A 23024-nucleotide genomic window follows, 5' to 3' on the forward strand; every position below is an offset into this window, starting at 1 on the left:
TACATAATAAATAAATATTACAAAAAAAAGAAAGAAAAAAGAAATTAAAACAAGCAACACTGGACTGGATTCATACAAAGATAAATGAGTCGAAGCTTTTTTGTTAGAATACGTTTTATTTATTTGGTTGGTTGGTTTTTTTGTTTGTTTGTTTGTTTGTTTTGAGACAGGGTTTCTCTGTGCAACAGTCCTGGCTTTCCTGGAGCTCATTTTGTAGACCAGGCTGGTCTCAAACTCACTGAGATCCTCCTGTCTTTGCCTCCCAAGTGCTTGGTTAAAGGTGTGTGCCATCGCTACCCGGTTTACCTTTAATTTCTTTGACAATTCCATAAATGTATACAATTTATCTGGATCAGATCCTCCTTCAACTCCTCTCTCTGTAGACCAGGCTGATCTCGAACTCACAGAGATCCACATGCCTCTGTTTCCCAAGTGCTGGGATTAAAGTCTTGAACCACTACCACCACCCAACTCCTCTCTCTTACACCCTCCAGACACTCACTAGTAATACCCAATACTTCAACTCACCCTTTATACCAGGCAGACCAAGATCCCCTTGCCTCTCCCTTCTGGAGTGCTGGGATTAAATGTCGGTAGCACCACACTGCCTTAAGAGACTTTTGGGTGCTGAAGAGACAGACAGCTTAGTAGGTCTTCCAGAGGACCAACCCCAGTTTCAACTCCCAGCATCCACATGGCAGCTCAGGATGGTCTGGAACCCCAGTTCCAGGGGATCCAGCACACCCTGACATCAGCATCACAATGATCTAGAACCCCAGTTCCAGGGGATCCAGCACACCCTGACATACACGCAGGCAAAACATTAATGCTCATTTAAAATTTTTTTTCTTATTGCATTTTTTATATGGCATTTATTTATTTGTGCATTTATATACATGTACGTTACAGACCAGCTGGGGCCAAAGAGTTAGAGCCTAATTCAGAAACATATTGAACAAAACCAAGAAGAATAAACAAGTGAGGAGCTTAGTGTTAGTCTAAGGTGGACGTGCACACAGTAGCCTGCTGGAAGGCAAAGTCTTTGACCAAGCACCTAAAACCAGGAGTTTAGCTGGGTGGTGGTGGCGCACGTCTTGGGAAGCAGAGGCAGGCGGATCTTGGTGAGTTCGAGACCAGCCTGGTCTACAAGAGCTAGTTCCAGGACAGGCTCCAAAGCCACAGAGAAACCCTGTTGTGAAAAAACAAAAACAAACAAACAAACAAACAAACCAGGAGTTCAAGACCTGCCTTTTCAAGCTTTAAGCTACCTTAATATGAGGCTGAAAGAAACCAAGACCCATGACCAAGTTCTCAGCACAAAGATTTATTTGCACCAGAGGGACATAGAGCAGGGAATAAGAGACAAAGCAAGAACCCGGAGGTGGTGGCACATGCCTTGGAACCCACTCAGGAGGCAGAGACAGACAGGTTTTGAGGCTGGCCTGCTCAACAGAGTGAGTTCCAGGACAAGCTCCAAAACTACAGAAAAACCCTGTCTGGAGAAAAAGAGAGAGACCAAAGGCATAGGACAAGGGGGAAGGAGAAGGGAACAAGAGAGATGGGGCAGGGATATCTCTCCTTTAGGGACAAAAGACTGTCTCTTGATAGAGGGGAGACAGACTTGGTGCATAGGCAAATAGTGGGTTATAAAGGTACAAGAGGAAACCCCTTGTTAGGATGTGAAATTTGTTGAAATGTAATTTTAATTGGGTGCTGAGCAGTGGTGGCGCACACCTTCAATCCCAGCACTAGGGAGGCAGAGGCAGGTGGATCTCTGTGAGTTCAAGGCCAGCCTGGTCTACAGAGCTAGTTCCTCCAGGACAGGCTCCAAAGCTACAGAGAAACCCTGTCTCGAAAAATAAAACAAAACAAAATTAATTGGTGTGTCAATCAGGTGAGCCAATGGGGGCTTTTGATTGCTGGACCTTTTACTGTCAGCCTCAGGAGGAGGAAATGGTCAAATAAGGGAGGGGGGTCCCCAGAGGACTCTTTCTTTTCTGGATTTTTTTCCTTCTCCAGATTGGCCACAGTGTGAAGGGTCAATTTGTAATGTGAGGGAAGGCTCTCTTCCTCATCCTCCTCCGACCTAGAGACTGCTTTCAAAGACACTACGCCAGTAGCTCCCCTCTTCTGGTCTCTCCTCAGTCATCAAACCTTGTGGCAGATGGCAAGAAGAGGCATGCCTTTGGCACAAGTCTAAAACAGATGTGGCCTAAGAAGAGAGCATCTACAAAGGGGTTAAATTCTAGCACAGAGAGAAGCAGGCCGGAGCTAGACTGGAGCTGTAGGAGCGAGAAACCAGTGGGCATTTTAATAATTATTATTCCATCCACAAATTCTAGCCAGTTTTTGCCAGGTGTGGGGCATGAATATAATCCCAGCCTGAGGGTGGGGGCTGGAAGGTAGCTCAGGCAGGATTAAGGAGTGTAAACCATTCTAGGTTACTAAGCAAGGTCAAGTCTCCCTCTCTAAGAAGGAGCCTGGTGTGCCTGTGACTTGTGGTGGCCTGTAACTCTAACCTCTAACAGCACTAGGGAGGTAGAGGCTTAGAGGTTATCCTTCCCTTAATACTGAGTTCAAGGCCAGCCTGGGATCCAGAAGACCCTGTCTCAAACACATCAAAACAAAGAAGGAAATGGACTTAAAACATGTACCAAATTAAAAAATAAAATATTCATTACAATGTTCATTTTCTTTTTTTTTATTAAATTTACTTATTTATTAAGGATTTCTGCCTCCTCCCTGCCACTGCCTCCCATTTCCCTCCCCCTCCCCCGACCAAGTCCCTCTCCCTCATCAGCTCAAAGAGCAATCAGGGTTCCCTGACCTGTGGGAAGTCCAAGGACCGCCCACCTCCATCCAGGTTTAGTAAGGTGAGCATCCAAACTGCCTAGGCTCCCCCAAAGCCAGTACATGCAGTAGGATCAAAAACTCATTGCCATTGTTCTTGAGTTCTCAGTAGTCCTCATTGTCCACTATGTTCAGCAAGTCCGGTTTTACACAATGTTCATTTTCTTAAAAAAAAAAAATGTACCAACTTATTACTGTGAGCTATATTTAGGTCAGTTACCCGGCTTTTCTTTTGTTTTGTTTTTGTATCCCATGTATCCCCCCATCTCCCTGCCTCATCCCTCCCCATCCCTCACCCTTCTCCCATAAGGTTTCTCTACTTAGTGTAGCCCTGTCTGTTCTGGAACTTGCTCTGTAGACCAGACTGGCCTCAAACTCACAGAGATCCTCCTACTTCTGCCTCCTGAGTGCTGGGATTGCAGGTGTGCACTATAACTGCTTGGCTCAATTTGTTTTTGTTTTGTTTTTTTGAGACAGGATGTCTCTGTAGTTATGGACCTTGTCCTGGAACTCGCTCTGTAGACCAGGCTGACCTTAAACTCATAGAGATCCACCTGTCTCTGTCTCTCAAGTACTGGGATTAAAGATGCGCACCACCACCTCTTGTATAATTGTGTAGCCCAGGCTGACCTCAAATTCGTGATCCTCCTGCCTCTGTCTCCTTCAGCAATCCTACCGCTGGCGTGTGCCATCACTGCCCAACATTCCTATTTATTCTTAAAGATAAAGATTTCACTGAGGCTGGATGGTGGTGGCGCACACCTTTAATGCCAGCACTTGGGAGGCAGAGACAGGTAGATCTCTGTGAGTTCAAGACTGGCCTGGCCTACAAAGTGATTTCCAGGACAGGTTCCAAAGGTGCAGAGAAACCTTGTCTTGAAAAAAACAAAACAAAATAACAACAACAACAACAACAAAAAAGGTTTTTTTAAAAAAATATTTATTTATTTAATTATTATAAAAATATTTATTTATTTAATATTCTGTCTGCGTGTATGTCTGCAGGCCAGAAGAGGGCACCAGACCTCATTACAGATGGTTGTGAGCCACCATGTGGTTGCTGGGAACTGAACTCAGGACCTTTGGAACACTGAGCCATCTCTCCAGCCCCAACAAAAAGGGGTTTTGCCAAACGTGGTGGCACACACCTTTAATCCCAGCACTCCAGAAACAGAGGCAGTCAGATCTCTGTGAGTTTGAGGCCAGCCTAGTCTACAAATTGAGTTCCAGAACAGCCAGGGCTGTTACACAGGGAGACTTTGTCTCAAAAAACAAATAAATAAATAAATATTTTATTTTTGTGCACGGGTGTTTTGCCTGCACATATGTATGTGCACAACATGTGTGCAAGGTGCCTACAGAGGCCAGAGAGAGCAGGAGCCCCTGAAAATGGAGAGAATGGAGCAAAGCTGGGGGAAGAGACAGAAAAGAAATCAGGCTGGAGGCAGGAAGGAAGATCTGCCTGCATCAGCGGATGGGGAGGGACTGGGCAGGGCTTGTCTCTTAAAGTGACAGGACAGATCATTATACCAGCCTGCTTCCTTTTTCTCGTTTATTTATTTATCTATTATTATTATTAGTAGTAGTTTTTCAAGACAGTGTTTCTCTCTGTACCCCTGGATGTCCTGGAACTCCTTCTGTAGACCAGGCGAGGCTTGAACTCGAGATCTGCCTGCCTCTGCCTCCCAACTGCTGGGATTAAAGGTGTGCACCAACACTGCCCGGCCTGTTTTTCTCCTTCTATACAGTTGCCTGGTATTCCTTAGGTGGTAGCGGCATTCCTGGTGTCTCTGGGTTTTCATGGTGGGAATGAGATATTAAATTGAGATGCTACAGATCTTTGGGTCTTCAATTGGCTCTGTCTTAATTTTCCTCCCTCCTTCTTTACAGTCACATCGACAGAGCCCTGCAGGTATTTAACTCCACCCCCCAGTACCCTCCAAGGTCTGGAAGTCAACAAGGACCCTTTTATGTCCCATTTTCAGCCTTAGCAACTAAATCAATTCAATGTCCAGATCTGAAGTTCTTCTAAGTTAAGGAACCCAACTCTTGGGGCAAAGATGTTAGATCACTAAACAGTCATTGGAAAGTAGTCTAAGATGGGGGCTTTTGAGAGCAGATACTTCCCTTGTGGTTAGTTTTGGATCCCATTTCCTGTTTTCCCAGTAACATTAGAAAGGGAAAGAGCACAACTGCCTGGGTATAGGATTTTAATACCATATAGAAAGTTGTAGGGCTGCCGGGCGGTGGTGGCGCACGCCTTTAATCCCAGCACTCGGGAGGCAGAGGCAGGCGGATCTCTGTGAGTTCGAGGCCAGCCTGGTCTACAAGAGCTAGTTCCAGGACAGGCTCCAAAAACCACAGAGAAACCCTGTCTCGAAAAACAAACAAAAAAAGAAAGTTGTAGGGCCAAGGGAAAGAGATTTCCTCCTGGTCAAAAGAATGGAATCTGAGTTTGATCTTTGGCGGTGGGTGGAGATGTGACATTCCATCTGCTTCAAAGATTACAATGTTAAGTAGAACCATCTCCTTTCTTAAGAGCTAACCCAGCGGGGAGACAGACTCCAGGAAAGCTGATTCACCCAAAGACACACTAGGAAGATGGAGGAGGAATAATTATCCCTCCATGAATAATGTACCTGCACTTCCCAGAAGCCCCGCCCCACGCAGTTGCTTGCAGAACTTCCGGGAGGAAGTGCAGCTAAACCTGCTGGGGGGATTTCTCTGGGTTGCAACAGCATAGTACAGACTGGCAAGTTGGCTCTGTGGGTAAGGGCGCTTGCCTCCACACATGGTGGTCAAGCCAAGGACCACCATTGTAGAAGAGTATCAACTGTCAAAATTTGTTCTCTGATCTCCACACATACTGTGGCACTTGTGTATCTACTCTCTCTACAATAAATATAAAGCATAGGGCAGGAGAGGTGGCTAAGAGGTCAAAGAGTACCTGCTAGGAGCTGGGCGGTGGTGGCGCACGCCTTAATCCTAGCACTTGGGAGGCTGAGGCAGGAGGATCTCTGAGTTCAAGGCCAGCCTGGTCTACTGAGCGAGTTCCTGAGTTCCAGGAGAGCTACATAGAGAGACCCTGTCTCAAAACAAGCAATAATTCTTTAATAGAGATTTTTTAAATTAAAAAAGTAACATTTCCAGTTCCTTATGTATTTTTCAGATACCTAGCACAGCCTAAGTGTGTTTTCCCTGACTCTCCCTGACTTTCAGATAATACTCCCCACACCCACCTATGGCGTCATTTTCTCTTTTCCATCTCCCTCTTCCCAGAAGGTGCCTGAATTTTAGCTTCTCAACCCTAGTTTTTGAACTTCTTTTAGAATGTCTTTTTTGTTTGTTTGTTGGTTGGTTGGTTGGTTGTTTTTTGAGACCGGGTTTCGCTGTAGCCCTTCCTGGAAGTAGCTCTTGTAGCCGGGACTGACCTTGAACTCACAGAGATTCTCCTGCCCGCCTCCCCAGTGCTGGGATTAAAGGCCTGTGCCACCACTGCTTGGCTATTTTCAATGACCTTGTTCTTGTGGCCTCCGTATTTGCTGCACACTGGATATAAATCTAAAGTTGCCTCTATTCCATCTTAGTCATCTGCAAAGAGTGTTTGTTAGGCAAGGCAGTGTTCTTCCTATTGCAGCACAGCAGGGCCACGTCATATGTGTATTAATGTCTGATTTCTCAAGCCCTTGGAGGTGATTTAGCCTGAAGGGGCTTATGCAGACAGAAATCTATGAGCCAGAATCTGACCTTTGCTGCCAGTGGCCTGTGGGTTAAAGTCTGAACTGATGTCAGTATCTGGAACATCACTGCCCATATTAACTAGCCTCTTTTCAGCTAGGCTCTGGAACTAGCAAGGGTGAGGAGACAAACCAAACACCATTTCCCAGGGTAGAGATGGAGCCATTAAAGACCCGATCAGAAAGTCCGTCTGGCACTCTCCACAAGGGAACATGAAGACCACCTCTTTAGTTGTTGTTTTTTAAGGTAGTGGTGACTGGGCTTATGGCCCTCAGGATGTTAGAACAGCATTCTGCTACAGAACCACATGCTCAAGCAGGGCGATGGTGGCGCACGCCTTTAATCCCAGCACTTGGGAGGCATAGGCAGGCGGATCTCTGTGAGTTTGAGACCAGCCTGATCTACAGAGCTAGTTCCAGGACAGGCTCCAAAGCCACAAAGAAACCCTGTATTGAAAAAACCAAAAAAAAAAAAAAAAAAAAAAAGAACCATATGCTCAACCCTTTAAAAATTTGTTTCTGAGAAAGCATCTCATAGAAGAGAGGAGAGTGGGGCTATGGGGTTCACACCCTTAATCCAGCGATTTAGGAGGCAGAAGCAGGAGGATCTCAGAGTTTGAGTTCAGCCTACTGTACAGAGAGAATTCCAGGACAGCAAAGGCTACACAGAGAAACCCTGTTTAAAGAAAGAACAATAACAAAAAAGAGAGAAAAGGGGACTCATATAGCCTCATGGTGTTTTCGAATACTCTGGGGTATTTTATTTCAATTTTGTATGTATACAGTGTTTACAGTGTTCCACCTGCATATATGCTTGTACACCAGAAGGCACCACATCTCATTCTAGATGGTCGTGAGCCACCGTGTGGTTGCAGGACTCTGGAAAAGCAGCCAGTGCTCTTAACCTCTGACCCATCTATCTCTCTGGCCTTGGTTTTTTGTTTGTTTGGTTTTTTGGTGTTTTTAAATCTTTTATGTATATTTTTTTTTCTTTTAGGTGCGGTTTCACTGCACAGCCTTGGCTATCCTCAAACTCACTGAGATTTTTCTGTCTAAGCCTCCTTAGTACTGGGATTAAAGGCCTTTGCTTGTGGACTTGCAAGGGTTAGTGCTGGAGTTTTTAAAGGGTCATCTATACTTGGCAAAAAGGCTCAGTAGGTAAATATGTCACTAACAAGCCTGTCAACCCGAGTCTGATCCTCAGGCTTTCCATGTTAGAAAGAAAGAGCTGTTGTGCAATGTTTGTTTTCACTGTGAAGATGTGTCTTTTCCAAAGCATCTTTTTTTTATTTGTTTATTTATTATGTATACAATATTCTGTCTGTGTGTATGCCTGCAGGCCAGAAGAGGGCACCAGACCCCATTACAGATGGTTGTGAACCACCATGTGGTTGCCGGGAATTGAACTTAGGACCTTTGGAAGAGCAGGCAATGCTCTTAACCTCTGAGCCATCTCTCCAGCCCCCCAAAGCATCTTTTGATTGCTTTATTGAAGAGCTGAATGGTCAACAGATAGTCCGGAAAAGGTTAGGTAGGACTTCCTGAGACAGAGAGGACTCTGGGAAAAAAGGTGGGGTTTGCCAGCCAGACACAGGGAGAAGACAGAAGTACAAGATGGAAGAGAAGTAACATTGATTACAAAGAATATGGGTTAATTTAAGTTAAAAGAGTTAGGAGATTTCTGTGAGTTCAAGGTCAGCCTGGTCTACAAGAGCTAATTCCAGGACAGGCTCCAAAGTTACAGCAAAATCCTGTCTCAAAAAACAAACAAACAAATAAAAAGAGTTAGTTGAGACAAGCTAAGCTAAAGGCCAAGCTTTCATACCTAACAAGTCTCTACTTTATTATTTGTAGGCTGACGGCCTAAAGACAGTCTGACAAGAAAACTTGCTACAGAAACTGACTTCTGCAGGTTGTCCTTAGATCTCCGCACACACTCAGTATCACACATAGGGGCCGGGCGGTGGTGGCGCACGCCTTTAATCCCAGCACTCAGGAGGCAGAGGCAGGCAGATCTCTCTGAGTTCGAGGCCAGCCTGGTCTACAAGAGCTAGTTCCAGGACAGGCTCCAAAGCAACACAGAGAAACCCTGTCTCGAAAAACCAAAACAAGAAAAAAGAAAAAAAAAAAGAAAAGTAAAGAAAGAAAGAACACACAGCAACACAAAATAAATAAAATGTAAGACAGAGAACATAGTGTAGGCTAGTCCACCCTTCCTGAAGCTTCTTTTCCTTATCCTTCAATAGCTCCATGTACAACAGTTGTTCCCTAGACTTCATTTACATTCTGCCTTCACCATTTCTACCAGAATCAGACCCAGCTTGCTCTCCAGCACACTCTTGTCGTCCTTCCTGCTCACAATAATCTCTTGTGAGATGATAGGCTTGGTGTGTAGTTCTTTCTTTCTTTTCTTAGTCATTGAACAAACAAACACAGATCAGCTGCTGAGGCTGCCTCCGCCAGCCCCCAGAGTCTGAAAACAGCTCAGTGGATAAAGGTGCTTTATCCTGGGAGCCCACAGTATGGAAGGGAGCCTTGGGATGCTTTCATGCAGACACACATGCTCTCTAAATAAACAAATGTAAAAAAGAAAGAAAGGTAAAGACGGTCAAAAAGTCACTCCTGGTTGTCCAGCATTCCTGAGGCACAGGCCAGGGGATCCAAACCCCCTCAAGGGATGCTTTGATATAAATGCAAAGGCCAGCCAGGGCTGTAGTGGCCTGCTCTCAGCCCAAAAGAAATCTGTTGTGAGTACATTAGCTAAATATTACGGTTTTGATTCTTTTTTTTATGATTTGTTTAACTTTATTTTATATGCATTGGAGTGCAGGTGTCAGATCCCCTGCAACGGAATCTTCAGACAGTTGTGACCCGGGTGCTAGGAATTGAACCCCGGTCCTCTGGAAGAGCAGGCAGTGCTCTTAACCGCTGAGCCATCTCTCCAGCCAGCCCCTTGATTCTTTTTATGACTTCAGAATTTACTGAGTAACAAGTTTACTGGTTTCAACGACAGCACCTTGGCAGCTAATTACTAACTGCTCTGAAATCTGCTCAAGGGAATGCAAATTTTACTTTAATCCCTCTCTCTTCTCTTTCTTCTCTCTCTCTCTCTTTTTAAATTTTTCGAGACAGGGTTACTGTGTAGCTTTGGAGCCTGTCCTGGAACTAGCTCTTGTAGACCAGGCTGACCTCGAACTCACAGAGATCCACATGCCTCTGTCTCCCAAGTGCTGGGATTAAAGGCGTGTGCCGCCACCGCCCAGTGTTTAATCTTTTCTCGAAACCAGGTCTCTCTTTGTAACCCTGGCTTGCCAGGTACTTGTTATATCTTGTTATATATACAAGATGGGCTCAAATTTCGAGGTCCACCTGTTTCTGCTTTTCCAGTTCTGGGATTAAAGGCCTGTGACCACAATCTAGTTACTTATGTCAATTCTCAGGTCGCATTCCACAGAGTGAATATAGCTTTATGCATATTTGTAGAGAATGATGCTATAGCCTGTTCAAGAAGTGGTCAGACAGAAATGCAAATAGAGCTGGGTGTGGTAGCCAAACCTTTAATCCCAGGTGGATCTCTGAATTAGAGGGTTGCCTTGTCTACAAAGTGAGTTCTAGGACAACCAGAGTTGCCTGAGCCAGTTTCAAAAATCAAAAAACACGACCGGAAGACGGGAGGGGACTGGAGAGACGGCTAGTGGTTCAAAGGAAGTACTGCATTCAGGAAGTAGGTATTCTGATGCCCTTTTCTGGCCTCCAAGGGAACTGAACTCTTGTAGAAACCCATCAGCACCAGGTGTGGTGAGGCAGACCCAAGTCAAATTCTCAAGTTCCAGTCCATCCTGGTCTACAAAGTGAGACCTGGCACATGAAATAAAATGAAATCTTCAGAAATGCTGACGTAGCAGAGTCAGGTCAGAGGAGAGCCTGGGTTGAGAGCAAAGGTATAGCAGCCAGCAGCAGAGATGAATGAGCCCGCCGGGCATGTCTGGGACAGTAATGCCAGTGCCAATCCCAGATGAGCGACAGCCTCCATAGCGGGGCCTGTAGTCCAGCTGAAGTCCCAGGACAGCAAAAATTCAGTCCTTAATGCCCACACTGGGTGACAGATGACAGGCTTGTGGGACCGGGACCTGCGATCTCAAGTGAGGGTATCCACTACTTTTGGGGGCTCAGGTGAGGGAGTAAGTCCTTGTGCAGGTCTTGAAAAAAAAAAAACCCCAAGCCAGGCGGCGGTGGCACACGCCTTTAATCCCAGCACTCGGGAGGCAGAGGCAGGTGGATCTTGTGAGTTTGAGGCCAACCTGGTCTGCAGAGTGAGTCCCAGGACAGGCTCTAAAGCTACTCAGAGAAACCAACTCGAAAGAAAAAAAAAACCCAAGCCAAAAGTAAGTAAATACCTTCCCATTCCCACCCTCCTTGGAGGGCAAAACACCAGCAAACAGCCAAATTCTATTTCTTTGTTTTAGGATAAACCACAGGCTCCTGTTGACTAGAGCCCGGGTGTCTGGAAACCTTGCAAAGACTTCGGTTTCTCCGCCAGGCGGTAGTGGCGCAGGCCTTTAACCCTAGCACTCGGGAGGCAGAGGCAGGTGGGTCTCTGTGAGTTTCAGGCCAGCCTGGTCTACAAGAGCTAGTTCCAGGGCAGGCTCTAAAACTACAGTGAAACCCTGTCTGGAAAAACCAATAAATAAATAAAATTAAAAAAAAAAAAGGCGAGTGCCACCACACGGGGCTCCTAACTTTCAAAAAAACAAGGGATGATGTAGACTCCTAGTCCAGTGAAAGACTGAAGTCTCCCGGGGATCTTTGTCCCCGGGGATAGAAATGCAAATAGAAGGGCGTGAGTCAGTGGTGAGTCAGTGGAAGCAAAACCACCAGGGCGGGAAGTCTGGAGTGCTCCAGGCCGGTCCCTCCTCCCTAGCGAACTCGCTGAGGAATTCACGTGGCGATTCAAGGCCTTTTCCCTACTGGAACCACCCCGTGGTCCAGTTCTGTTCCCTGGGGCTCGTGCAAACTTGCGGAAGGAGAGCCGAGAAATCAGGCGTCCACCTCCTGCGAACTTCAGCTGATCTTCGGTTGGGGTGACCAGACGGCCCATTCCTAGCCGGAAATAGAGTGCGAGCCCCGCCCCCAGTTACCTCGCGGCCATGCGACTGGCTGCAAACCCCACCCCATTCTTCTGGCAGCTCACAGCCCGGACGAGTTTGTTTACAAATCCAGCTCCCGTCTAGGGTGGTCCGAGGGAAGGGGAGCCACGCACGCCCCTTGGTCAGCGCCCCTGGACTTTTCTGTAGTGCGGATAGAAGGCTGGGGGTGGCTGCGCTTGCTCTCAGCCCTGAATTGCCGGAGAGGACTCCGGGCTGTTTGTTCCAGGAGAAAGAAACTGCTTCAATTTTGGTTAAAAGTGGAACTTAAAAAAAATGCTGTCACGCAGGACCTTCTCGGTTTAGGCTTCAGGGTGCAGGCTGCGGCGGCGAGAGGGTATTGAGGGCTCCTTCCCTCTAGGTGTGAGCTCCGTATTTGGGGAAGGAAAACGCTTTGATTATGTAATAGACCTAGCCAGAACCCCTGAACAGACTTTAAAAGACTTAAAAAAATTTTTTTAAAGACTTTAAAAAATTATTGCCCCTCTTCCTGGTTCAGACCATCTCTTAGCCTTCTCCCCAGTTCCCAGTCTCCTGGAGAGCAGGCCAGGCCGCCTTCTACCTCACTCAGTGCGGGAATTTTGCGTGATCTTTCGAGTTCTCGTGGGTGTGTGTGTACACGCCTTTATCCCAGTGTTAGAGTTCAAGGTATGGCCTGGTCAACCAAGACTACGTGAAGAACTCTCCCCCATCCCCCCCATAAGCAGATGGACTGTGGAATTGAAAGCAGCTTCTGTCTTTTGCAGCGTGCCTCAAGCCTCCCTATTTGTTTTTAGCCCGTGCCAGCAACCAACGGCTTTCTATTTTCCTGCCTTAATTTTCTTTCCAATTGCTGATATGACTGCTGTGCCTGCCAACACAACCACCTCCTACCTCTCTTGTTTTTTGACACAGGGTCTCCCATACCCAGGCTTCTGACTTCTGAGGCCATCTGTGGAGTTTACACCAGGACAGCCTTCTTACACCTCTCTTCAGAAGAGGCAGTGTTTGTTTGTGGTTATACCAGAGTGCAGCTACAGAAAGAACTAGCATTGTGTGGGTTTTCGTCTCACTGTGCAGCCTTAGCTGGCCTGGATGGAACTTGCTTTGGCCTTGAATTCAGCGATTCGTTCACTTCCCTCTCTTAGAGAAGGGTTACAGCATTAAAGGTCTGTGCCGCCATACCCGGTTCTGGGTTTTTAGTTTTTTCATTTATTTATTTATTTATTTATTTATTTATTTATTTATTTATTTATTTATTTATTTATCTTTTGTTTTTCGAGACTGGGTTTCTCTGTGTAGTCCTGGCTCTCCTGGAACTCACTTTGTAGCCCAGGCCGGTCTTGAACTCAGATCTGCCTTCCTTTGCCTTCCAAGTGCTGGAATTAAAGATGTATGCCACCATTGCCCAGAGGGTTTTAACTTTTAATGCAAGCCCTTAGGTACCTCAGGCATGTATCTCCTCAGAATTGCCATGAACTCCAGATCCTACCTCTGACTCCCAAGGGATAAAATTACAGTTACAGGCTCTACCTTGACCAGTTCATACAGTGCTGTGGCCCTGACCAAGGCTTTGTGAATTCTAGGTAGTAGAATTCTAGATAGTGAAATCTACTGACTCTGAGCTGTGTGAACTAAATTCTTTCTTTCTTTCTACTTTTATTGGGGGTTTTCACTATGTGTAGCCTTGACTGGGCTGAACAGCCCTAGCTAACCACTTCTGTCTCTTAGAGAGAAGGTTTGTGCTATCACCCTTGGCCTTAAATTATTTTCTTGACCTTGACTCCAAACACTCCCTGCCCTTAGTTTTAGGGAGCCCATCAATAACACCAGAGCCACCAGCTAACTGCAGGGCCGAATGCATGCATAGTACTAAGTACTACTCACTGTCCAGGCTAGCATGAGTCACAATGCTTTTCTCTCTCTCTCTCTCTCTCTCTCTCTCTCTCTCTCTCTCTCTCTCTCTCTCTCTCTCTCTCCCTCTCTCAACAGGGTTTCTCTGTAGCTTTGGAGCCCGTCCTGGAACTAGCTCTTGTAGACCAGGCTGGTCTCGAACTCACAGAGATCTGCCTGCCTCTACCTCCTGAGTGCTGGGATTAAAGGTGTGCGCCACTGCTGCCTGGTGTGACAATGCTTCTCTAATAAGGAAACAAAGACAGCAAATACACAGAATGGGTCATTTAATGACGATTGCAAGATTGTCTACAGTCAGTTCTAGGGTTCTCATACATTCCCCGAATCCCCAGATTGTAGTTGTTTTTTGTTTTTCGAGACAGGGTTTCTCTGTGGCTTTGGAGCCTGTCCTGGAACTCGAATCCCCAGATTGAAAAACCCGATTTGTTCCCAGTCTCTTTTGCTATGACGTTCTTGCTTCTTCAGGGCTTTAGGTGTTGTCCTCTCTTCTTTCCTCCTCTCTCAATTTCTGATTGGCTTGAGACAAGCTTTCATTAGCCAAAATTTGCATATCCCGTAGCCCAGTTTGTCCTCCAGTTCAATTTCTGTCTCTGTTTTTGGAGTCACAGTCTCACCTAGAATCAGCAAAATGTAGGTCAGGCTGGCCTTGAACTTTCTTTTAATTTTTTTTTTTTTCGAGACAGGGTTTCTCTGTGGCTTTGGAGCCTGTCCTGGAACTAGCTCTGTAGACCAGGCTGGTCTCGAACTCACAGAGATCCGCCTGCCTCTGCCTCCCGAGTGCTGGGATTAAAGGCGTGCGCCACCACCGCCCGGCTGGCCTTGAACTTTCAATGCTCAGTCTTTGCTGTTCCTAGCTCCCAGACATGACAGGGATTCATTGCACCCAGCCTCCAATGCTCTTTGACTGTGTTTGAGTCCTAGCACTTCAGAGGCAGAAGCATGGATGCCTGGGAGGAAACCTCTAATCCCAGCACTCTGGGGCAGAAATTGTAGGAAAGCCTGATCTACCGAGTGAGAAGGAAGGAAACAAGTTAGAATGCTGACCTCCAGCACTGGCCTCTCCCCACTCCTTTAGTTAAGTGTGACCTGGTGCCCAGTACTTTACACAGCTTCACAGCCGTCAGGATCTTACTTTACAAGGATGAGTAATGGAATCTCTTCCTTCCAGGAAGTATCTTTGGTCCTGAAACTTTCTTCTCTCCAGTCTCCCTCCCCCACCAGCCTTTTCCTTTAGATTACATTTATTTTTTTCGGAGGAGATGGGGAGAACAAACCCCTGTGTGTGTATGCAGGTCAGAGGGCAGCTTTTGGGAATTACATTTACTTATTTTGTGGGGATATATAGGTCACAGTGTGTGTAGGTGAGAGGCTGTTTTTTGAGAACTGGGCGTTCTCTTACCAACTGGATTCCTAAGTTCATGTATTTGGTTTGGTTGGCAGGTTGGCAGGGGAACCATCTCTCTCTCCTCTCTAGACAGGGTTTCTCTGTATAACAGCTCTTCTTGCTTTGTAGACCAGGCTGGTCTGAAACTCAGAGTCACCTACCTCCCGAATGCTGGGATTAAAGGTGTGTGCCAACATTGCCTGGGTACCTGTCCAGATTATTTGTAATTTGTTTTAATATTTTCAGTGTTCCTGCTTTGAACACCAACACTCAGCAGAGAGAGATCGGTGACCTCTGTAAATTCAAGAACAGCTTGATCGCCAGCTGGTGGTGACACACACCTTTAATCCCAGGACTCAGGAGGCAGAGGCAGGGGAATCTGAGTTGGGGCCAACCTCCTGGTCTACAGAGCGAGTTCCAGGACAGGCTCTAAAGCTACAGAGAAACCCTGTCTCGGGGTGAAAAAAAACAGCTCCACAAAGTAAGTTCCAGGGCTACACAAGCAGACACTGTTTTAAAACATAAGTTAAGGTTGTTTGGTTTAATCTTAAGAAAAGCCGCACCGCCGACACAAATAACTCCAATTAGACCAGATTAAAATGCCAGCGTTTAATAACAGTTTGGGTGGGCTAAGGCAGCATTGTGGGTAGAGGAGCCCACCCAAACCCGGAGACCACGTGTTCCTCCCCCCCCCCCCCCCCCCCCCCCCCCCCCCGTGAGCCTAACTAGCCTGGGGGCGGGGAGTGGTCCTGACCCTCCCTGGGGGAGGGGTCAGGCCTTGACTGGCCGGGAGTTGGCGTCTGGGCCAAGGCAAGTCCCTGTGGGAGAGTCCGCGCCTTTTGCTCCAGTGGCACTCCATGGATGACTGCCAACTTATTACATTCCAGTCTCTTTGGATATAGGGGTGTGACGAGGAGCTGAGGTGATGTTTGTGAACAACAATGGTGAAGGCGCACGACTTTAAACCCACCACTCAGGAGGCAGAGGCAGGCAGATCTCTGTGAGTTCAAGGCCAGCCTGGTCTACAAAGAGAGTTCCAGGACAGGTGCCAGTGGGAGGGCTGAGTGTTTCCTGTGAACAATGTACGCCAGAAGGAGAGTGACTGACACCCACCTCCTATAGTAATAGTAATAAAAGTAAGGACTCTATCCACTGAGGGGGGCAGCGAGCACTTTCTAATCCCCGCAGGGATTAAGGGAGTAAGGGAGATCTAGGCCAACCTAGGCCACCCTGTTTCCTATTCTGTAAAACAAAGTTAAAAAAAAAAAGGCTAGGTGTTGTAAAGGCTTTAATCCAAACACTTGGCAAGCTGAGGTAGGCAGATCTCTGTGAGTTTGAGGCCAGCTCTAGTTTACAGAGCTAGTTCCAAGATAGCCTAGGCTATACAAAGAAACCATCTCGGGAAGTGGGGGTGGGAGATCAAAACAAAACAAAACAACAACAAAAAAATAGATTTTGTAGGGAAGTATATTTTTAATTTTTTTTTTGAAGCAAACACAGGCTGGTCTCAATCTTCCAGCAACCCGAATGCTTCAACCTTCCAATTACGGAAATAGCCACTACGTTTCCCCTTAAAATACGTATTTTTTTTTTGAGACAAGGTTTCTCTGTAGCTTTGGAGTCTGTCAAGTATAATAGACCAGGCTGGCCTCGAAATCACAGAGATCTGCCTGCCTCTGCCTCCAAAGTGCTGGGATTAAAGGCGTGCACCACCACTGCCGGCCTGTTAATTTCGAGATAGGGTTTCTCTGTGTAACAGTCCTGGCTGTCCTGGGACTCACTCTGTAGACCAGGCTGGCTTCCAACTCACAGAGACCTATCTGCCTGTCTCTGTCCCCCACCCCCAGTGCTAAATTTAAAGGTATGCACCAAAACCGCCTAGCTTTATCTTAATTTTCGTTGTTTTGATACAAGACCTTTTTCTTTTTTTTTTCCTTTTTTTTGGTTTTTCGAGACAGGGTTTCTCTGTAGCTTTGGTGCCTGTCCCGGAACTAGCTCTTGTAGACCAGGCTGGCCTCGAACTCCCAGAGATCCGCCTGCCTCTGCCTCCCGAGTGCTGGGATTAAAGGCGTGCGCCACCACCGCCCGGCGGATACAAGACCTTTTTGCATAGGATACTATTTAGACCAGGTTGGCCTCGAATTCTCAGGGATCCTTCCTAGGACTGGAATTAAAGGCATGCACCACCATGCACTATTTCTTATAAGCTTGTCATACGTAGTACTAAATGCCTATCTAACTGGTACGTCCAGAACAGGTAAGTTATCTGCCATTTATCTCAGCAGAGGCCTGTTTTTTTGTTTTTTGTTTTTTTTTTGGTTTTTCGAGGCAAGGTTTCTCTGTGGCTTTGGAGTCCTGGAACGAGCTCTGTAGACCAGGCTGGTCTCGAACTCATAGAGTTCCGCCTGCCTCTGCCTCCCGAGTGCTGGGATTAAAGGCGTGCGCCACCATCGCCCGGCTCAGAGGCCTGTTTCTATCATCTTCAAAGTGATTTAAATCCAGCTGGTAACACTCCTGCATTCGGGAACGCTGAGTGGTGTAGATAATGCAGGGACGCTGTATTAACTACAAGTGCTCCCTGTCCCTGACAAACTATCCAGGTCTACAAGAGCTAGTTCCAGGACAGGCTCCAAAACCACAGAGAAACCCTGTCTCGAAAAACCAAAAAAAACCCAAAAAACAAAAAACTATCCAGGCCTTAGCCACTCCAACAAGGATATAGGAGGCAAAATGGAGGCCAGGGAGTCAAGTGCCTCGGGCAAAATCTTTAACCACCGTGATTGCAAAAGGAAGTAACTAGGTTACTGTGCTTTCTGCTTAAGCGGTGTTTACGAGGAAAGAGGGGAAATGGAAGTTCAGTAGGAGAGCTTCGCTCCCGGGAGTTCCTCAGCGTACGTTACTCTCACAGAAGAGCTCTGGACAGGGAACCCTGGCCCTCGATTTGGCGAGCCTGGGAAACGATGAAGAAAATGGCGTTTGCTAGTTTCCCGAAGCCTTCCATATTGGTCAGCCCCGAACTGAGATCTGAGTGCCGTCACCAGCTCGCGGCCCGCCCGCCGCCGCAGGGCATCCACCCACGGGAGAGGGCGCCGCCCACCCACGCCTGCAGTATGCGACCCCGTGGGGCGCCAGACCGCGTTCGCTCACGCCGGCTCTGACAGGCGCGGAGCGTGGCTCAGCGGGAGCGCACGGCCTAGCGACGGGCGCGGGACTCCGACAGGGCCAACATGGCGACGGACGCCTTTTGGCACAGCTCGGTTCCCTCCTCACGATGGGCGGCCCTAGAACGACCATTGGCCGAGCTAGGGGCGGTGCCAGGCTTCTTCCTTCCCCTCATTGGTCTGCGCATCTGAGGGGAAGCCAGGTCTCCTCTCCCCGTTCCAAGTTCCAGGCTGCACCTTTTATTCGGCGTTTAATTGGCTTTCGGCTCCTGTCAATATTCGTCCTGTTCCGGCTCGTTTCAGCTGTGGTCCAATCTTAACTTTCTTAACTACCCGCCTGAATTCTGATTGGTTGAGACGGCTTTCCCCTTGCCCGTTCCGGCCTATTTCTTACTCTCCACCTAAACGGACTTTGTCCAGGCATGCCCAAGAGTCTAATTGGTCGTCGTCCTGTCACTCCTACCCAAGCTCTTCCTATCCCCACCGGTCTCGGAGCCCGCCTGGCGCTTCACTGGTTGTTCTGCAAGTCGATCGTCGTCCCGTCCCGCCCATCCTCACTTCCTGAACCTTTCATTGGTTGCTAAAACTGAGAGGGCGGTCTTTCTGGGCGGACACCAGACACGCAACTTGGCCTCACACGCCTTATCGGGGGAACGCGTCTCTCCATTGGGTAGGCTGCCCGCCTGTCTTCCGCAAGGCCCTCCCTTCTCCCTCCCTCATTGGGCGGGGCAGCAGATAAGGGGCGGAAACTAGGCCGGGCTTGTGGCGCGCAGCTCCCTCCTCCTTACCCCCCCCTCCCTGTCCGGTCCGGGTTCGCTTGCCTCGTCAGCGTCCGCGTTTTTCCCGGCCCCCCCCAACCCCCCCGGACAGGACCCCCTTGAGCTCGCCCCTCAGCTGCCACCATGAGCGGTAAGGATGAGTCCACTCCGCGTCTAGGGGTGGGAGGGGAGTGAGGGGGCGCGCGCGAGGGCCGACCGGGCGGTCCCCGCTGTGAGGGGGGGCGGGCGGGAGGCGGCGGCGGCGGCCTTGGTCCCGCCCGGGGCGGAGGGAAGGGAGGGAGAAGGGGCAGTGGCGGGGCCTCGGAGGAGGAGGGGGATGGGCCATCCGCCCCGGGGGAGGGGGCATTGTGGCCTCGCCCGCCCCCTGCCCGCCCCGGCCACGGGGGACGGGCCTTACCCCCCACGACTCGGCCGGCCGCCTGAGGCTCCTCCCGTCGGGGGCTGGCGCCGCGGGGGCGGCCCGACCAGTGCAGGCCCCGCCTGAGCCAACCGCCTCCCCGGTCCGCCCTCCGGTCGCTGCCTGCCCCAGGCCCTCTCCCGCACCCCCTGTGCATTTCCCTTCCCCCATCTGACCCGCCCTTTCCACGCCCCTCACCCCGAAACCGCCCCTTCCTTCCAGGGCCCGCCCTCTCAGCCCCAAACCTGGGTTCTAAGCCCTAGCCCACTTGAGCCCCTGAAGTGTGTTCAGATGTCTCCCCGTCGGTACTTAGAATGTACTCTTTCTCTTTCCCTTCCTGTTTGGTTAATTCTTTTACACTTGATCTTTCCCCATCTTTCTTCATCCTAATTTTAGCACATTTTCCATCCACCCACATGTTGGGTTCCCTCTTCCTCCCAGAATGCTTTCTTTTTCCTTTTGAGACAGGGTCTCCTTGATACTCGTTGGCTTGGGAGTTACTAAGAAGACCAAGCTGGCCTCTAATTTTTAGCTATCCTCCTGCTTCTTCCTGAGTCCTGGGATTACAGAGTGTGCCATCACTAGGGGCAGCTTTTTGTTATTCCTGAGACACTGCCCTCGGATTCTCTTTCTCAGAAGTGTTTGTTTTGTTTTAAGACCTGGTCTCTCTCTATCTGTAGCCCAGAGAGATCTGGAACTGGGGAGCCACCCTCCTCATTCTTCAAGTGCTGGGATTATAGGTGTGAGTCACCATGCCTGGTTCCCAAAGCCCTTTTTGAATGATTTCTGGCTTTAATTTTGTACTTGGGAAAATAGTGACGCATCTTGGGCACCATTGAGCCATGTGCCTGTCCAGCACACCTAGGGCACTAGCTTCCAATTTACTATGTAGTTGAAATATTGCTTTGAACCCTTGCTGCTCTTCCCTCCAGTTCCAAATTGTGGGATTTTAGGTCTGCCAACATTCTGGCCCTACTTTAAGATGTTTTTTTGTCAAAGCCTTATTTTAAACCTTAGGGAGGTTCACCCCCTTCTACTTTATTGTTTTGTAATTATTTTTAGACCAAGATCACTCCATGGATGAAGTGACAGCCGTGGTGAAGATTGAAAAAGGTGTTGGTGGCAGTAATGGGGGTAACGGTAATGGTGGTGGTGCTGCCTTTTCTCAGACTCGAAGCAGCAGCACAGGCAGTAGCAGCAGCAGTGGTGGCGGAGGAGGGCAGGTGAGTGATCAGTCAAAAATGGGGAAGGTGTTGAGAGGGTGTAAATATTCCTAGAAAACTCCTTAATCAAAAATGCTGGGAAGAATTACGGTATGGAAGTACACACAGAAAGATAGTTGGTCTAGAGGGTCCCCAAATTTGAAATTGGAACGATACACAAAAGTCAGCATTTTGTTTCTGGTTTTTGCTCTTTCTATGCCTGCATTGTTGCTGTGTGTCTGCTGAATACTGCCCCCTAGGCCTGCTATTGGGTGCCACTAACTCCTTTCCTCTCTTCTGGCCAGGAATCCCAGCCATCTCCTTTGGCTCTGCTGGCAGCAACCTGCAGCAGAATTGAGTCACCCAATGAGAACAGCAACAACTCCCAGGGTCCGAGTCAGTCAGGGGGCACAGGTGAACTTGACCTCACAGCCACACAACTTTCACAGGGTGCCAATGGCTGGCAGATCATCTCTTCCTCCTCTGGGGCTACCCCTACCTCAAAGGAACAGAGTGGCAGCGGTACCAATGGCAGCAATGGCAGCGAGTCTTCCAAGAGTCGCGCAGTCTCTGGTGGGCAGTATGTTGTGGCTACTACCCCCAACCTACAAAACCAGCAAGTTCTGACAGGTCTGCCTGGAGTAATGCCCAATATTCAGTATCAAGTAATCCCACAGTTCCAGACTGTCGATGGCCAGCAGCTGCAGTTTGCGGCCACTGGGGCCCAAGTGCAGCAGGATGGTTCTGGTCAAATACAGATCATACCGGGTGCAAACCAACAGATCATCACAAATAGAGGAAGTGGGGGCAACATAATTGCTGCTATGCCAAATCTTCTCCAGCAGGCTGTGCCCCTCCAAGGCCTTGCTAATAATGTGCTCTCAGGACAGACTCAGTATGTGACCAATGTTCCAGTGGCCCTGAATGGGAACATCACCTTGTTACCTGTCAACAGCGTTTCTGCAGCCACCTTGACTCCCAGCTCTCAGGCAGTCACCATCAGCAGTTCTGGATCCCAGGAGAGCGGCTCACAGCCTGTCACCTCAGGGACTGCCATCAGTTCTGCCAGCCTGGTGTCATCACAAGCTAGTTCCAGTTCCTTTTTCACCAATGCCAATAGCTACTCAACAACTACTACCACCAGCAACATGGGAATTATGAACTTCACCACCAGCGGATCATCAGGGACCAGTTCTCAAGGCCAGACACCCCAAAGGGTTGGTGGGCTACAAGGATCTGATTCTCTCAACATCCAGCAGAATCAGGCATCAGGAAGCTCACTTCAAGCAAGTCAGCAAAAAGAGGGAGAGCAAAGTCAGCAGACACAGCAACAACAAATTCTTATTCAGCCTCAGTTAGTTCAAGGGGGACAAGCTCTTCAGGCCCTCCAGGCAGCACCATTGTCAGGGCAGACCTTCACAACTCAAGCTATTTCCCAGGAGACCCTCCAGAACCTCCAGCTTCAGGCTGTTCAGAACTCTGGTCCCATCATCATTCGGACACCAACAGTGGGGCCCAATGGACAGGTCAGTTGGCAGACCCTTCAGCTGCAGAATCTTCAAGTTCAGAACCCGCAAGCCCAGACAATCACCTTGGCCCCTATGCAGGGCGTTTCCTTGGGGCAGACTAGCAGCAGCAATACCACCCTTACACCCATTGCCTCAGCTGCCTCCATTCCTGCTGGCACAGTCACTGTGAATGCTGCTCAACTTTCCTCCATGCCAGGCCTCCAGACCATTAACCTCAGTGCATTGGGTACTTCAGGGATCCAGGTGCACCAGCTTCCGGGTCTGCCATTGGCTATAGCAAATGCCCCAGGTAAGACATCCATTCTTTTGCATTTATTACAAACTAATTCTAATACTTCCCTAAGACTGTTGAATCTAAAGGGGGAAAGAGAACCTTCTGAGATGTTTCCTCAAGGACTAATCAATCAGACAAGTGTAAAATGTTTTATTCAAGACATTTGGAGCTGATTAAATAGAAATTTTTTTTTTTTCAGTTGATCTGATGAGAAAGGAGGACTTTTTTCTTTTTTGGTTTTTCAAGACAGGGTTTCTCTGTAGCTTTGGAGCCTAACCTGGAACTAGGTTGGTCTAAAACTCGCAGAGATCCGCCTGCCTTTGCCTCCCAAGTGCTGGGATTAAAGGCAGTGCGCTACTACTGCCCTGCTGAAAGGAGCACTTTTTTGGTTTTTCGAGACGGGGTTTCTCTGGCTTTGGAGCCTGTCCTGGAACTAGCTCTAGTAGACCAAGCTGGCCTTGAACTCACAGAGATCCACCGCCTCAGTCCAGGATCCAGTTTTAAATTCTTTTTTGTTTTTGTTTTTTCTCAAGACATGGTTTCTCTGTGTAACAATTCTGGCTATCCTGGAACTCACTTTGTAGACCAGGCTGGACTCCAGACTGAAACAGATCTGCTTGCCTCTGCCTAAAGAGTGCACTACCTCTGCCAGACTGCCTCGGTTTTACATTCTT

The 23024-nt window shown here is 48.4% G+C and overlaps 1 protein-coding gene across 2 annotated transcripts in view; it reads left to right on the forward strand.

The window, feature by feature from the left end:
* The first annotated feature begins 18974 nt into the window (after positions 1 to 18974).
* The window catches only part of Sp1 (Sp1 transcription factor), a 28639-nt gene continuing 24589 nt past the window's right edge, over positions 18975 to 23024 (forward strand). Inside the window, exons 1-3 of one of the 2 annotated variants that reach the window (XM_075960775.1) lie at positions 18975 to 19078; positions 20408 to 20568; positions 20853 to 22365. In XM_075960775.1, the coding sequence (XP_075816890.1) occupies positions 19072 to 19078; positions 20408 to 20568; positions 20853 to 22365 (1681 nt within the window). In that variant the 5' untranslated portion in view covers positions 18975 to 19071. The remainder of the gene's footprint in view (positions 19079 to 20407; positions 20569 to 20852; positions 22366 to 23024) is intronic. The other variant, XM_075960776.1, reaches the window with a different exon arrangement.

The sequence above is a fragment of the Microtus pennsylvanicus genome, chromosome 2 (genome assembly GCF_037038515.1).
Source record: "Microtus pennsylvanicus isolate mMicPen1 chromosome 2, mMicPen1.hap1, whole genome shotgun sequence".
Taxonomy (NCBI): Eukaryota; Metazoa; Chordata; class Mammalia; order Rodentia; family Cricetidae; genus Microtus; species Microtus pennsylvanicus.